The sequence below is a fragment of the Vulpes vulpes genome, chromosome 3 (genome assembly GCF_048418805.1).
Source record: "Vulpes vulpes isolate BD-2025 chromosome 3, VulVul3, whole genome shotgun sequence".
Lineage (NCBI taxonomy): Eukaryota > Metazoa > Chordata > Mammalia > Carnivora > Canidae > Vulpes > Vulpes vulpes.
The window spans coordinates 62,933,061-62,948,712 of NC_132782.1; the positions used below are offsets into that span (position 1 = coordinate 62,933,061).

Here is a 15,652-nt window from a genome sequence, read left to right on the forward strand (position 1 = left end):
ATCCAATTACCGCGCGGTCCGGCCGGGCCTGGGGCTGGGCGCCTGGGGCGGGGCCACCCGGGGCCGGGACTGCCTGCCCGGGTCGCTCCAGGGCCGGGGTCCGCCGTCCCGCCCGCAGGGCCGGGGCCCAGCACTCAGGGGTGCCCGGCGCACACCCGGGAGCTGCCTCCGGCTGCGCTGCGCTTCCCTCTGCCGGTGCCACCTCGTCCCAACGACCACCCTCCCCCGCATCAGGCCCGTTGACAGCGCCCCCGGCCTGCCCGGAGCCTCGCCCCGGGGCCAAACCCCACAGGGCTCCAGTCCAGGCCCCGCCTCGCGCGTCCCTCCAAGGCCGCCCGCCCGTCCGCGAGGCGACCCGCGCTCCGGCCGCGCTGCCCCCGCCGCTGCCCCGTGCAGGTCCTTGGCGTAGGCGGCCCGTCCTCCCTCGGGACACCTGGGGCTGTAAGGCGGCCCAGTGGGGCCTCAGGCCGAGCGCTCGCAGGCGGGGGCGAGTCCGAGTGGGCCCCGTGCTTGGGGCCAGGCGCCCGCGGGCGCGGAGTCCTCGGCAGCCAGGGAACTGCGACCTTCCTGCACCTCGGAGATGCGGGCCGTCCGCGGGCTCCGCTCCAGGGGTGGGGCTGGGGGCCGGGGTTTAGCAGCAAGCGCGGGGGCTTGGAGCGCGCTGGAGCTCGGCGAGGCGGGGCAAGCCGCCGGCCACCCTCCCTCCCCTGCCCCCACCCAGGCCTAGACTCCCAGCCCCGCCCCATCCCTGCGGCATCCTAAACGCTTCCCGCCCCCCAGCCCCACCCCTCACCCCCCCACCCTTCAAGGCGCGGCCTAGGGCTCTGGGCGGACGCTCGGGTCGCGGCTGCGGGTCCTTGGAGGGAGGTCGCCGAAGAAGGGCCTCAGGGCACGGATGGCCTCCCTCCTCGCTCTCCCCTCAACACAGTGCCTGGGAATTCAGAAAGTTTAAAAGTTATTCTAATCTAGCAAGAGGAACTCCCATTTTCTCAAAATTTGGAGTTTGGTATAATGGGGGAGAGTTTAACAGTCCCCAGCCTCTCATCCAATTCCACTCGTGTTCAAGAACCTGGAATATACTGTAACTCTTCTTTTGAAAAACAGCTTTATAGAGCATCTGGGGCTCTGCAGCTACTTCCGCGGGACTCTGGGCCAAGGACCCTGCTCCTGCTCACTCCCTTGGGGATTAGCACCTTTCCTCCCGCAGAGACCTCCAATCCCGGGCTGGAAACGTGTTCATGTTGCAATGCAAACACCATCACTCGGTTTATTGGTTTTGTTATATTAGCCTCTGAAGCAGGCAATTATTGGTGTGAACATACATTTTTAAAAAAAACATAATTTTATCGAGTTAAGAGTGTGCAATAGTGTGAACGAGGTGGAGTGCTGTTGGCAAATGTGCGGAGGATGAGATCAGGTCCCCAGGCTGAGGAGTCTTCCGGGAGGAACGCTGGCATGCCTCGAACCCGAAAGGAGACAGCAAAACAAAGCCTCAGAACGGAAATGTCTTCTCCATGTAAACTTTCAGACGTAAACTTTATGCTTAGGGTGGCTCCCTTCTGCTCTGTGAGCAGACCTATCCATGGGTCTCGGAGTTTGGAAATGGCCTGAACTAGTGCATGTCCAGGTGGGGTCGGTGGACCTGGCAAGACAGCTCAGGCGGCTGGTGTGTAGCCTGGAGAGGCCGAGTTCAGCTCCTCCCTCTACATCGGCTTGGCTGCCTGAACTTTGCCACGCTCTCGTCCTGCTTTGGAAACTTGGTAGAAAAAGAGTCTGCGACCCACAGGCCTGCAGCCCCAGCATGGGCTCCTCCTCCTCTGCTCAGGGGCAGGGGCGAGCTAGGCGCAGAAGGGCTTGCCTCCGGCCTTCGGGAGGGCCAGCAGCTCCTTGGCTGCACCTGAGGCCGGTGCATCATGGGGTGCAGCAGGAGGGAAAGTGCGCGCCAAGGGTGTCGTCAACACGTTGGCGCCTGCCCCCAGCGAGCGTCCCAGCGGCCCTGGGTCCAGGAGGGCGCCCTTGGCGGTGGCCCAGGCCTGGTTCAAAGTGCTATGCCTGAGAATGGGGTCGTGAAAGACCCCATCCACCCAGTTTCTGAGACTGGTTACCGGGGAGTCCTGGTGCCTGTCCAGGGCACCAGTAGGGGCCGGGGCCGCAGGCGAGGATGAAGCAGGAGCCAAGGAAGTGGCCGCAGGGGCCGCAGCGCCTTGACGCTTGAGCATGCAGGATGGAAACTCAGTCTGGCTCAGGGCAGTGGCGGCCGCAGTAGCAGTGTGTGCCAGGGACCAGATGCGCGGCTTGGCCTCCAGGCCCGCCGGGGCCCCAGCCTGTGCAAAGCCCAGTTTGGCCTCACAAGCCTGCGAGCCGCCCCCTGCGCCGGGCTGCTGCTCTGGCCCAGCCGCTGTGGTCCGGAGGCAGCTCCTGGCTCTCTCCATGTCCTGGTCCAGGGCGGTCCCGCCACCGGCGGCCAGGGGCATCCGCAGGGTGCCCGAGGCCTCCTTCCCCGGGGCGGTTGGACCATCGGGCGCCGCAGGGATGCGCTCCAGACCGCCTTCCAGGGGCTGGAAGGGCGGCTTCAGCTCGCACTCATGGGGCTCCCCCTCCAGCGGGTCGAAGTCCTCCAAGTCGGTGAGCTCTAGATCCTTCTCCTCTTTGCCCAGGGACTCTGCACAGGATAGAGGGAGGGGCCAGTGCAGGAAGAGAGGAAATGTGTGTAGCAGAACCCCACTGGTCCTTCCTAGCTCTGTGCCCCTGGTTATGGGGCAGACCCTGGAGCTAGGAAAAGCACCACAGCCCTTCCTTGTACCTCCCACCTGCTCCAGATGCTCCCTCCCTATCCCCCAGGAGGGTACACGGGAGACTCAGGGAGTCCCTCCTCAGATTCAGGGTGGGCGTGTCTCAGGTTGTAGATGCCCCTTTTGGGCTTCTTGAAGCCTGTTCCCAGTTCCAACTGCAAGGCCCCCTGGGCTCAGGGCCTCTCCGGGCCACCTCATTCATTTGCTGCCCAAACCCTCACAGTTTGCTTTAACTACCCCAGATTCAGTGTCTTTAGAGGTCTTAGCACCCCAAAGAAGGCACAGGGAGTCCTGACCTCAGTGCCCAGCCCTGGCATCGCCAAGCTCCCACCCACCTTCATTCTTGGTGCTCTTGAGGGGCTCCTCCCTGGTTTCCTCCTCCACCCCTTCTTCCTCCTCGCCCTCTGCATAGGGTCGCTTCTCGTCTGCACATTTGTTCCTTGGCGGCCATGTCATCTTATTCTCTTTCTTGAGGCGCCGGCGCGCATTGGCGAACCAGGTGGACACCTGCGTGAGGGTCATCTTGGTGATGATGGCCAGCATGATCTTCTCGCCCTTGGTGGGGTAGGGGTTCTTGCGGTGCTCCTGCAACCAGGCCTTGAGCGTGCTGGTGGTCTCGCGCGTGGCATTCTTCCGCCGCGTCCCGCTGTCCATGGTCCCGTACCTGGGGACAGGCTGGGCAATGGGGCGCCGGCCGAGGCCCTTGTGGTGCCGGCGGCCAGAGCAAGGCCCATGCAGGCTTTCAGGCCTCATCATGGGTTAAGACCTGGGCGGGACCCAGGCCCTGCCCTTTGCCACTGCCCATGCACTGCTTTCTGTGGCCCCAGAAAGTGAAGATGCTTATGTTTGATTAAACTTAAAGGGAGCCTGGCTCTTTCCCAGCCAGAGTGGTCAGGAGTGGAGTGGGGGCTCAAAGCCTGGCCAGGTCTCTGTCATTGTCACTACCTAGACATCTACTTCTTTGGGTTCCTTTATGAGGTGTCTCTCCTACCCTTCTGATCCCCAGACCAGGAAAGCACATCGTAGAAGTGTGAGACCAACTAACTGTATAACACCCATGGGCAGAAGCGGTCATTAGTGCCCACAGAAAGAAAATGCCCAGATAGCCTATGGTGGACTTTCTGCAGTTAGTTCCTAATTGTTCCCTCCTCTCCCCAAGGTGGGCCATGCTGTCTTTGAGTGGGTCCCACTGGACTCCCCCTTCCAGTTCTCACCACAGGGGAAGGTGGATGGGGCTCCCACACACCCACATGGGCTGCGCATCTTGGGTTGGGGCAGGTGTCCGAAGCCTGGGCAATAAGACCTGCCTGCTCAGGGAAACCACATCACAGGAAGGGCTTTGGGAGTCCAGACAGTGGGCTGGGGGTGCAGGTGGTGGGGATGCACTTTACCCCTGTGGAGCACGGCTTGCCTAGGAGGTGGGGCTGAACTAACCCAAGGTCATCAGGAGCTGGACCAGAAAAATGTCCCTCCTCCTACCTCCCAACTTTTTCTAGGGGGTGTGGAGGTGGTGGGGCTGGTGTGTGTGGGTGATTCTGACGGCTGATGGAGCCCTGCGGCCCATGCAGGGCATGCGAGGACTTCTGTCCCTCACCTGTCGTAGGGATACTGGCCCAGCGCCGGCTCGTAGGGGTAGTAGGCAGCGGCCGCGGCAGGCGCCAGGCCCGCATGCGCAGATCCAGGCCCATCCTTGGAGTCGAAGCCGTTCTGTAGGATCCCAGGAGCCTGGGGTCGAAGCTTCCTGGAGGCGACCCAGCTCGACCCCGCCCCCTCCCCCACATCCCTCTGCTCCTGAACGCTCGGCACATACCCTGGGCAGCCTCACCAGCCACCCCGACCGTTCCCGACTCTCTCTAGGGCCCAGGGAGCGTTGGGGTAGGGGGAATGGGGAGGAGGGGTGAGAATGAGATTAGAGGAATAAAGGGGCAGAGAAGAGGGTAGGGGGCTAGGACGACAGCAGAGGAGAGGAGGGTGAGCGGACGGCTGGGAGAGAGGGAGAGGTGGAGCAAAAGGGAGGTCGAAAGGGGTTGAGTGGTGGGGGTTGGGAGGAGAGAGAGACCCAGAGGAGTGAGGATAGGGGTTGTGGAAATGGGGAGCAGGGGCTGCCCTGGGCCAAGGTGCTGTGGTCAGGCTTGGGGGGTTCCCCGCCCGGGGGCCTGGCGGGGTTCTGAGCAGCCAGGCGAGGAGGTGTACAGGTGAAGCAGCAGCGAAGGGGTGCTTCTCCCACCCCTGCAACCTGGGGTCCAGGGCACCGGCGCCCCTGACTCCAGAGTTCAGGGAGTGGGCTTGGCGAATCCGGGGCAGGGGCGTGGCGTGGCGGGAAGGTCTCAGATCATCCCCCTCCCCTTACCAGCGAGTAGAAGGCGGAGGCCTCGGAGCCGTAGGTCACGTAGTTGCCGTAGCCCTGCGAGCCCGCGTAGGGGCCCCCATACACGCCCAGCGCCGCGGCAGAGTTGAGCTCGTGGCGCGCGGTGGCCAGCAGCCGGCTCTCGTAGACCGGGCAGTAGACGGGCGCCTGGGCCGACGCGGCGGGCCCCGACTCGGCCAGCGTGCGGCCACCCGACTCGCAGCACGTGCTCAGGGAGTTGGTGGTCATCAGGAACTGGAGGGGAGACGGGCCGCGAGGAAGGGCGGGCGCGCGCGGCTGGGCTGGGGCTCGAGGCCTCCACCTGCCCTGCTCCCGGCCCAGGAGGGCGCCCCATTGCCTGCGGCGCGCGCGCTCCTTCCCGCCGGGAGCCCGCTCTGCCCGGCTGCTTCCTCCAGCCTCTTGGGGCCCCGCCGTCCAGGCCCCGAGTGCACACCCTCCCCGGGGGTCCGTCCCTGTTGGGGGGGTTCCCAGGCCGCGCACGCCCTCCTGTGTCACGTCTGTCTTGAGTCCCTGGGCTCCTCTGGGGCGAAGCCACGGACCCGGGGTGGGGTGCGGGTGGGGGTGGGAGTGGGGGTCAAGCAAAGCGGGAGAAATGGGCTGATCCCCAGACAGGGGGGTCACGTCCCCGCGCACGTCCGGCGGTCTCAGCGCCCCTGCGCTCCGCCGGGCTGGGTGCGAGGCGCGCGCGGCACAGGCCCGGCTCCCGGGGGAGCGACGCCGCGTGGCCGCCCCGCCCGCCCGCGCGCCCCGCCGCGTGCCCCGCACCCGCGCAAGGCCCCTTACCTGGGGTGCGGAGGAATACGGGTATCCAAACTGCGGGTAGGACATGGCGGGCGCGGCCGGGGCCGGCGGGCGGGGCCGGCGAGGTCCTGCGCCGCGGGGGGCGGCGCGGCACGGCCGCTGCTCCGGGGCCGCCGGCTCCTAGGCGCTGGGAGGGCGAAGCAGAAGAGCGGGTTACTCCATCCACGCGCCCCGCAAACTTTTCTAACCCGGCAGGAAAGTGGGCGGCGGCGGCCGCAGCGAGCCTGTTGGCTTCACATTCCCGAGCCTCGAGGGGGCTCTGGGACCAACCGGCCTCGCAGCGGCGACACAAATACATATTTTGCAAAAAAGGAAAAAAAAACCGAGTTGCGCGAACCCGTCAAGTCAGATGTGCGTGGCCTCAAGCGGCGGGGGCGCTGACGTCAGCCCACGCGGCGCACCGGGCCGGGCCGCAGACGCGCGGGTCACTGGCGGCCGCGCGGGGCGGGGACGGGCCGGGAGCCGCGCGGGGCGCAGGGGCAACGGCGCTAACCGGCGAACCCCATCCGTGGAGTCACCACCGCCCCGGCGAAGGCCGCTTCTCCTTAGTCACCGAGAACGGGAAGCACTTTTAATTAGAGATTAATTAATGAGCACCTGCTCCTTCCCGCCCCACTGTAATCATTAGTCTCAATTACAAATGAGACATGTGAAGGGACACACGAGCGAGTCTCCGTGAAGATGTAATCAACAGTTAAAATTAGCCCGGCGCTGTGCTGCGCAGGCGGCCACCGCCCGGCCCCCGCCCGGCCTCCGCCCGGCCCCCGCGCGCCGCCCCGGGGGCCGGGAGGCAGCTCCGCGGCCGGCGCGCCGCTCGCACTATTGTTTAGCTCGGTGGCCGCGCCGCCGCCCGCCGGTTCGAACCCAGCTCCGGGCCGGAGCTCCAGAACCCAAAGCGGCTGCAAGCGTCCGCGTCCGGAGGTCAGGAGGCCCTCGGGTGTGTGGGTCCCGAGGCCCTTCCCGGAGCCATCCACTCCGGGGCTCGGTGGCCCAAGTGCGGCGGGGCTTGGCGACTCTCCGCCACCGCGTCCCCGGGGAACGCCCCCTCCTCCGTCCCACCTCCGGTCCCGCGCGTTCCTGCGCGGCGAGCGACCCTCCCTTTCCTCTTCCACCCCCTTCCGCGGGCCGCCCGCCCTCAGCCTCCCCTGCCCCTCGCGGCTAAACCCGGGACTGCCAGACGTCCCCGCGCGCTCGGGAGAGGTTTCCCGCCTCCGCTCCGGGGCCCCTCCCGCTCCGCTGGCTGCTCCGGGCGAGCCTCAGGGTTAGGTGCCGGGGACGGAGCGCCGGGACGCCCTTCCCCGCCCGTGTCGCAGAGCTCAGCGCCCGGGGCGCACGGAGCAGTCTGGGGAGACGGCCGAGAGTGCCCACCCCGGGACTTCCCCATTCAGGCTGGGTCCTGGGACCTTGCCCGAATCCCCAACGGAGGCGAGCGCGCAGGCGGCGGAGGGGCGCCTGGGCACCCCGAACTCGCTCTCCGCCTTTTGTGCCGCCGCCCTGCGGGGACCCGGGCTCGCCCCTGCCGCACGCTCGCCCCGCTCGGCCTCCCGCGCGGCCGGGAGGGGAACTGTGCGCGGCGGCGCTGTGCAGACTTGCTCGGAAAGATTCCTGGGTTCAGACCTGTGAATCGCCCCAGGGTCACCCTCTAATTAATGATGACGTTCTCGCCCTCTCCCCAGCTGCAAACCTGCCTCCCAGAAACGAAATCTGCCCGCTCTGACAGCTCGGTTGAAGGTGATTGATGACTATCTGGAGACCACAGTACGCATCATAAGATATCTGCTGCGTAATTGCTTTAATTTACAGATGAAAATACGAGCTCTCCGATCGCGTTGAACCACAGCCGGCCACGTCCGAGCTGCTTGCGAAGGAAAATCATCGGAAATAATGAATAGCCGCTCCATGCAAATTATTCAGACAGTTTAAGCGTCTGTAGCCGGGAGAGATATATAAAGAACACGAGTCAAATGACATTAATAATTGTTTCTGAATTCTGTATTGATCTCGTGGCAGCCGTGTTTATTTCTTTCTCACCTGAATTGCTAATATCACCTCCTGTAAATAATAAGAAACTAGCCACCGGGGCTTCTGGGCAGAAATGAATCTCTCCATCTCTCTCCTTCTTCCTCCTCTGCTCCGCCCCTCCCCCACCCCCTCCTCCCAACTCCTTCCAGCTTTCCCGCTTCTGCTGAGGCTTTTCTGAACATCCTCCTACTTTCCATTATTTATTGTTTACAAACAGCTCGCTCTCTCCCGGTAATGAGGCCCGAGCGAGGGAGGGGCAGGAGCCCAGGGTGGCCCAGGGCCCAAGGAGCAGTAATCAGGATAGAAGGTGCATTCAGCACCTTTTCCTCGCCAACTTCCCAGGGCCCAACCCCCCGGCGACTGTGAGCACCCGGGCCCGCGGGGGACGACAGCCAGCGCCCAGGTCCCAGGGCCCGAGGCTCTAGTTCGCAGAGCAGCGCGCCCAGGCCGGTTCCTTACCCGGGCCACAGCTGGAGGGGAACGGCGCCCCCTGAACACACACATCATCGTTTATCTTCTGAGCAGAGGTGCCCACCTTCCGGCACAGCCCGGCCGTGGGGGCCCCTGGGGGAGGGGTGTCAGGGGCTTCTTTTGACCATCACTGCCAGGTTTTCCTTTTCAGCCTGAGTGCCTCAATAGACGCTCTCAGTCCCCACCTGCCTAGCCCGGTTCTCCCGGGGAACCTTTCCTTCTAATCCAGAAATCAAGCTCACCGGAGACTTCCCAAGGCCATTGCACACTGATCCTCCGCTTCGTGCCGCCCCAGGCCTGCGACAGGGCGGCCTGTATGGCTACCCTGCTTGGGGAGGCTCTGCTGCCGGAGGAGCCTAGCGACCTTGCCACCGCTCACCCAGGCCCTGCTATCTAATCCCGGATTCGGGGTTAGTCAGGCCTGTCTCCAATCTGGAGCACACCCGGGAAATCTCGCTGACAGCCTGCGCCCTGGCTGAGGCAGGCCTCCTGGAACCGGGATACTTTCTGGGTTATCTTGGCCCTGTAGAAGACACCAGAATAATATTCGAGTGCCCTTTCCTGAAAGGCTGAGCCTTGAGCTGAGCACCGGGTTTCCCTCCAAGAGAGGATACAGCAGGAGTGTCAGCATCTCCGGTATCACCAGCTCAATGCGCCTGCATACACGGGCGTACTGAACCCACATCCCTCGAGGGACCCTCGGTTCTAAATACACCCAGGAGAGGCTTCCCACGGACAGGGCAGCAGCTCAGCTTCCGTTAAGTGCCCCCACTGGCCTGTTGTACTAAAGGAGCCCAGGGCCAGGGGGCTGAGGATGGTTAGCGCCGAATGTGAGAGGCCTGTGGGTCGCCCTTTTTGCCCAAAGGTGCTGTAGGCCGAGGAGAGGCCTCTGGGAGACAGGCCGCGCCCTGACATTCTTCCCCCGCCCCGGAGACCGGCTGGGGCCAGGCCGGTTCCCCCAGTCGACCCCCGGGGCCACCTGGTTCTCCGCACCAAGAGCCGCCAGGGGCTCTCTCCAGCCCAGCCAAGTTGACCCCAGGCAGAGGGCGGAGGCTAGAGCGCGCAGGCCAGGCTAGGGCCTCCGCCGCCGCCGCCGCCGCCGAGGCATGGGGCCAGCCCTCGGGGCGCCTGTGCCCGCCCACCGCTCGCGGACACCCGGGGCGGGGTGTGGGGCCCAAAGGCGCTCTGGATATCCGCGGCGCGCCGCTCGCCAGCCGGCCCGAGGTCGGCAGGTCACTCCTTCGGGGCCGGTCCTCCGGGTCTCCGCGAAGTCAGGCGGGCGAGCTGCAGGCCAGCGCGTTGAATCCTGCTCCCGAAACGCCTCCATCCCAGGTCGGCTCGCTCCAGCTCTCCCGCTGCGCCCCCGCCGCTCGCCCGCAGGGCGCTGCCGGAGCGGGAAAGGCGCGCAGCCGGGGCGTCCGGGATCAGGCCCGGCTGCCCCGCGTCGGCCCCCGCGCCCCGCGCCGCCCCCACACCCCGTCTCCGCAACTTGCGGCGAACGCCCCGGCCTCGGGAGACCCCAGCGGCTGGCAGCAAACTTTGTGCCCTCCGGCGCGGAGCGATCCTGGCAAAGTTTGTGCGGCCGAGCCCACTCCCTACCTGCGCTGGGGACGCGCCCGCCCGCGCCGCTGGGGCGCCGGGGCCGCGGGGAGCAGCGCGCAGCCCGGGACGCACCGGGGAGTCGCCGCAGTCGCCGCCGCCCGCGCCCCTCGGCGGCCGCGCCGAGCCTCCGCCTCCCCGGGAGGGGGGAGGGGTCTCGGAGCCCCGGGGCGGGGGCGGGCGCGGGGACCTCGCCTACCTGCGGTGGCGCCCGGCCACTACCGGCCGCCCGCGAGGGCTCTGCGCGGCCGCTCGGCGCGCGCGCTCGGGCGGGGAGCCGGCGACAACTAATGGAGACATTTCCAGGCGGAGCACCTGGCGAGCGGAGCGCGCCGGCGTCCCCAGGCGCCGCGGTCGTCAGCCGAGCCCGCACCGGCGTGACGTGGGCGAGCGAGCGCACTGCTCCCACCCGGCCGCCCATTAACGCTTTCCCCCGCGGGCGCCGCGCTTGCCAACTTTCCCTCCGCCCGGCCCGCGCGCGGGGTGCGTGGGGGCCTGAGCCGCGCCGAGGGGCGCCCTGGGGGGGGGGCGGGGCGCCCTGCGCAGGGAGGCAGCCCGGCCGCAAGGCCGCGGGGAGGCTCGCAGCCCTCATCCGGCCGAACCCTGGCGGCTTGGGCCAGAGGGAGCCGCCGGCCCCAGGTCTCCGGAGTCCCCCCTGGCCGTGGGGACCCCGCTCGGGACAGCTGGCTGAGGGGCGGCTGGGCAGGAGGCTAGGCCGCCAGGCTCCCGCCCTCGGCTCTCTGGCCTGCGCTGCCCGCCCCCTGTATGGCCCCTTCACCCTAAGGGAGGCTGCTTCACTGGCTGCCGTCCACACCGGCCCCTGCCCGCTCCAGCTGCTTGGGCAGCAGCGGTTGACTTGGTGAGGGTGCTAGGGCTTGGGTGGCTGGAGGTGGGTGTTCCCGGGTAACTGAAAGTGCTTGGGGGCCAGCAGGCCTGTGGCCTTCCCCTGGTGGGGGCCTGACCTGGGAGCTTTCTCAGGGCAGTCCAGAGCGCTCCTGGGCTGGGCCTCTGGCCTGGGGACACACCTCCCCCTGAATAGCCTGTGGCTTCTGCATCCTGAGTCCAGGATGGAAGTCATCCTGGGTAGGCAGGTCCCAGGTCCCTCAGGGGGGCGCTTCTGGCCCTGACCCCCTCCCCCATCCATTCAGAACCATGAAGTTCTCTTCACAGCCTGTGGCCTTGTAGTGACATTGAAGATGTGTTGATTGGATAATGTCTAAAAAAGTTATTACCATCCACCCCCCTTCTTTTTCTTGAAAGCTCTCTGTAGCAGTGGGAAGGCCTGCACATGTTCCTGCTGCCCCAGCAGCGCAGGGGTGGGGGTTCAGGGGTAGAGGGGTGAGGGGGTAGGGGGTTGGTGTTTGTCTCCAGTCCTCTGGCACACTTCCGTTTCCTCTGCAGAGCAGAAAGAGGAGAGCCAGCAGTCCCCGGCTTCCTGGCCCTGAGCTGAGTCCAGAGCTTCTGCTGGTCTCTGGGAAGGACACAGCTCTGGTCCTGGGGTTGCTCTGAAAACATGAAGGTGGGCTTCCTGTGGCTATGGGCCTACAGGCTCCATTCAGATGTGCAACATCCGTGTGCCCTTCCATGTACCTGGGTTGAATGGAGGGGGATGTGGGAGGGGTGCCCTCTGCGTAGGGAGGTCGGGAAACATTCTCGGGGCAGCCAGAAGGAAGTGGAAGAAGGACCCAATGGGCCGTGTGGGGAGGAGGCTGCCCTCTGTCCCTGCCCTGCCCTCAGTGTCTTCCTCCCTCTCCGGGCCACAGGAAGGTCTTGGCAGGGCCCTGGGGCCAACAGGGACAAGCATGCCAATCCCTCCCTGCTGGGCTCACCTGGGACTCGGATTCTTTTCATAGCTGCAGATAAGCAAGGCATGTTTGTGTCTACAGCCTCGATTCAGAGATAGACTGGTTCTGCATTCACCAGGGCCTTTTAACAACAGCAGCGGCAGCACACGGGTGAGAAGCATCAAGGCCCAAGAGGAGCGGAGGGCGACTGGCTGCCCAAGAGGTGCTGTGTCCTCCGGGGGCCCAGATCCCGGACGGCAGCATGCGTGCCCTGGAGACAGCACTACCCTGGAAGGTAGGGGATCCACCGCCCTTCCCTGGGAGGCAGCTTCTCCTTTCACTGCACTCCCTGAGAGCCTGTCATCAGTGTCGTATCATTTGGCCACTGCCAGGCCTGACCTTGCCCAGGTCCTTGGCCAACCGACCAGAAGCCTCGGTGGCCATCCTCTGCTCCTCGGCCCCTGGCTCCACTGCCGCCCTCAGGGAGCCTCCTGGGTAGGTGCTCTGAGGAAACGAGGGAAATGCCCCAGGTCCTGGCCAGAGGGCCTAGCAGGGAGCATCCCTCTTTGGCATCAGGGTGAATGATCAATCCAGAAAGCCAGTCTGCAGCTGTGGCCACCTCTGAGGGACCACATGGCTCCGGGGGCTGGCTGAGGGCGAGCCCTGGCGCGCACCCTGCACAGTGACGAGGCTGCCAGCTGTGCCCACCACTGCGCCCCACCTTTGGTCAGGGCTTGCTTCCCTTATGGATCCATTGTCTCTCAATCCGGCTTTTGTTTTTGCTGCTGGCAGAGCTGCCCTATGCAATCTGAAACAGAAGTCTCCGTGCCCCCAGGGCTTGGCCCTGCTGCTGCATCCCCCCCTTGCCTGGACGTTGCAGCAACATGCAGAGGCATCTGGTGGTGGAGAAGGCTGTGCTGGCCCAATTGCTGCCTGCTGCCTGCCATTGGTGGGGGATCCACAGCCTGTCCCACCTTCCTGGGGACCCAGGAGGGCCCAGAGGCTCCTGCTGAGGTCCGGGGGCCCCTGGGAGTAAGGCCCCAGAAGGACCTCTTGGTACCACTGGGTGCCGTGTCCCACAGATGCCCTTGTCTTTGGAAAAGCCTGGCCTTCTGGGCCTCCTTGGCCTGACTTCGCAGCAAAGCAGTGTCTGGGGCCCAGGTCTAAGAGTGTTGAGGGGAGAACCAGCCATATCTCTCATCTTTGAATGAGACCTGTTCCTCACCTGGGGCTGCAGGAAGAGGGGGTGGGGGTCCAACAAAAATATCTAAAGCAGAAAATCAGAGTGACTTCTTTTTCAGAGCCGAGGGGTGCCTGGGTTCAGGACAGCAATGTGACCCTGGCCGTCGATCAGAGGTGCAAGTGGTTGCAGCTCAGAGTGATCTCGTGTGGACTGACGGCCGTGCCTCCTGTGTCACGTTTTCCTCTCCTGCTCACCCCGCCCCTCATGAGCTTGGAAGGAGGCCAGGGGTGCAGGAGTTGGGAAGGGTTTTTTTTTTCCTTGTGTCAGAAATGCCATGTCCTGTTTGTAATGCTGAAACATACCTGCACACTGCAGGGAGGTTTCTTCTCTTAAAAGTGAGAGGCTGTTCATTCAAACAATGTCTGTAGTCTGTATGGTTAAACTTGAGACATTTGCCCACTGCAGGCTGGAATCACCAATGCCGGGCTAGGGAATGGATCCAAACCCGAGGATGGAACTTCACATCGTAGAGCCAGTAGTGGTGGACGTCATGGCCTGGAGTTTGCACGTGAAGGTCCCAACAGAGGGGCAGGAAGGAGGGTCTAGAGAATGGAAAAAGGAGGGTTGAGGGCTCCAGGGGCAGGAGCTCATCCTTGGGTCAGGGACTTCAGAAACACTTAACAGCAGGTGGGGATCCCCCCAACGGAGCCTCACGGGGCATCCTGCCAGAGTTCGCAGCAGGAAAGGAGTGGGGTATGCTTCTGGACTGCCTCGTTCACGTGCACTGCTCCCTAGAAGTCACACACAAATGCTACGGTCACATGTGGACGTTGACGAGAGCCATTAGTAGAGAAGAGAGGCAGAGGTGTGGGTGCAGGTGCAGCGGGGTTGGTGGCTGTCCTGGTCCCTCATGAGCCGAGTGCACTGTGACCCCCCTGCCCTCCCAGGTGCTGCTCTCGGCCTGAGCTGCCCTCCGAGATTTAGCATGATGACCTCTCCACCCCTGGCCAGGGGTCGGAGGTGTGTGTGGGCTGTGACCGCAGTGCCCTCACATAGAACCCGCGAACGCGGGGACCCTGTGCCCACGTTGGCTGGTCTGTAAGTGAGGTGCCGAATTGCCGTGCCTTTCGCTGCCTTGCGAATGCTACTGTGTCCCCTTGAAGGGGATTCGGGAGAGCATGCTGCCACCCTGAGCAGTGTCCTCCCGACCCTGGGGGCCTTACAGATGGTGCCGTAAACCCCCGTGCAGCTGGCGGTGCTCCAGCGGTGACCGGTGTAAAGCACCGACTTTTAATTATTGTGGCGGTAAATCATACAGGAATGTCCTCCAGGACTTAGCTGATTTTTATATAAAAAAAACCATTTCAGAGTATTTTTGAAATTCAATTAATTGAAGGCCCCAGATAAAAGGAACACATTCTTAATGGCTATAAAATAACCCTCGGGGAGGAGAGGGGACCACAGAACTCGACTTCAAAGTGTGACAGAAATACTTACTGTTTTACTTTAAAAGTATCCAGATCAATGACTCAGTCAAAATTACTTCTACATTTAGCAACCTTTTCATTTTCTGCTTAAATATGGCAGAAAGAGACGCTCTTATTGCCCGTGACACAAAAGCTCCTGTAAGGAACTATGATCCCTGATGCTCAGCGGGACACGGCACCTTCTCCTCCGCGGGGCTGACCGCCAACAAGCGGGGCTCGGAGACCAAAGTGGAGGAGGTGTGTCCGTGTTCCTGGGCTGCATCACAAAGTGCCACAAAGTGGGTGTCTCTCTGGGGTCTGATGGGGAGACGCCCGAGACCAAGCCCTTGGCGGGGCTGGTGCCCTGGAGGCATGAGGCAGGCCCCACTCCAGCCTCGCTCTGGCCTTGGGTGGCTGCTGGCCACCTGGGGTCTGGACCCATCGTGCTCGCCTGGCGCTATCTCCGTGTGTGTGTATTGGTCCCCCCTCTAAGAGGCACACGGTTGTCTGGGGTTAGGGCTCACTCTCTCCAGCACATCCTCACCCAGTTACTCCTGTGATGACCCTGTTTCCAAACGAGGGCACACTCTGGGGTATTGGGGTTGAAGCTGCAATGTTTGCATTCAACCCACAGCACAGGAGCCTGGGCAGCTGCATGTTCGCCTGGGTTTATTTCTTCAGATTGACCCCCACCCACCCCCCACTGCCTCATCAGCACTGTCAGGTCCACAGAAGGGAGAACCCCTGCCCCCAGACCAAGAGCACCTCCCGTGTGTCCATCAGGAAGGATCACATGGCACCCTCATCCCTAACTGCACGAGGCCTCTCAGTCACCCCGGCCCTGGGGCAGCTGAGGGGAGTATGTGAGAGCCAGTCCTCTCCTGTCTCCCTCCTGTATTTTATCACCATCGGGCACATTGTATCATTACTTCATTTCTTTGTCCTTATTCCCTCCCCTCCTGCACTAGAATGAATGCTTCAGGCAGGTTGTTTTGTACGTAGTAGGTGCACGGTAAACACACAGTAGGGGCTTGGTGAGTGTGGAGTTGACGAGGACGTGTGCACGGCGTTCTTCATAGAAGAACAGCAGAGTATGGAGGCGCCGTTGGGAGGGCTCTTGCACCTGGAAGGCCACAACTATTCGTGTAGGGGCCCTGATGGAGCAT

The 15,652-nt window shown here is 63.8% G+C and overlaps 1 protein-coding gene across 1 annotated transcript; it reads right to left on the reverse strand.

Annotated features, from left to right (window-relative positions):
- Positions 1-1,262: 1,262 nt before the first annotated feature.
- On the reverse strand, positions 1,263-6,030 carry IRX4 (iroquois homeobox 4). Its single transcript, XM_072751502.1, has 5 exons — positions 5,944-6,030; positions 5,143-5,394; positions 4,387-4,499; positions 3,128-3,456; positions 1,263-2,662 (listed from the first exon to the last, which is right to left on the reverse strand). Exons 1-5 carry the CDS (start codon positions 5,986-5,988, stop codon positions 1,839-1,841), a joined length of 1,563 nt encoding a protein of 520 aa, XP_072607603.1. The 5' UTR covers positions 5,989-6,030; the 3' UTR covers positions 1,263-1,838.
- Between the last annotated feature and the right edge of the window lie 9,622 nt (positions 6,031-15,652).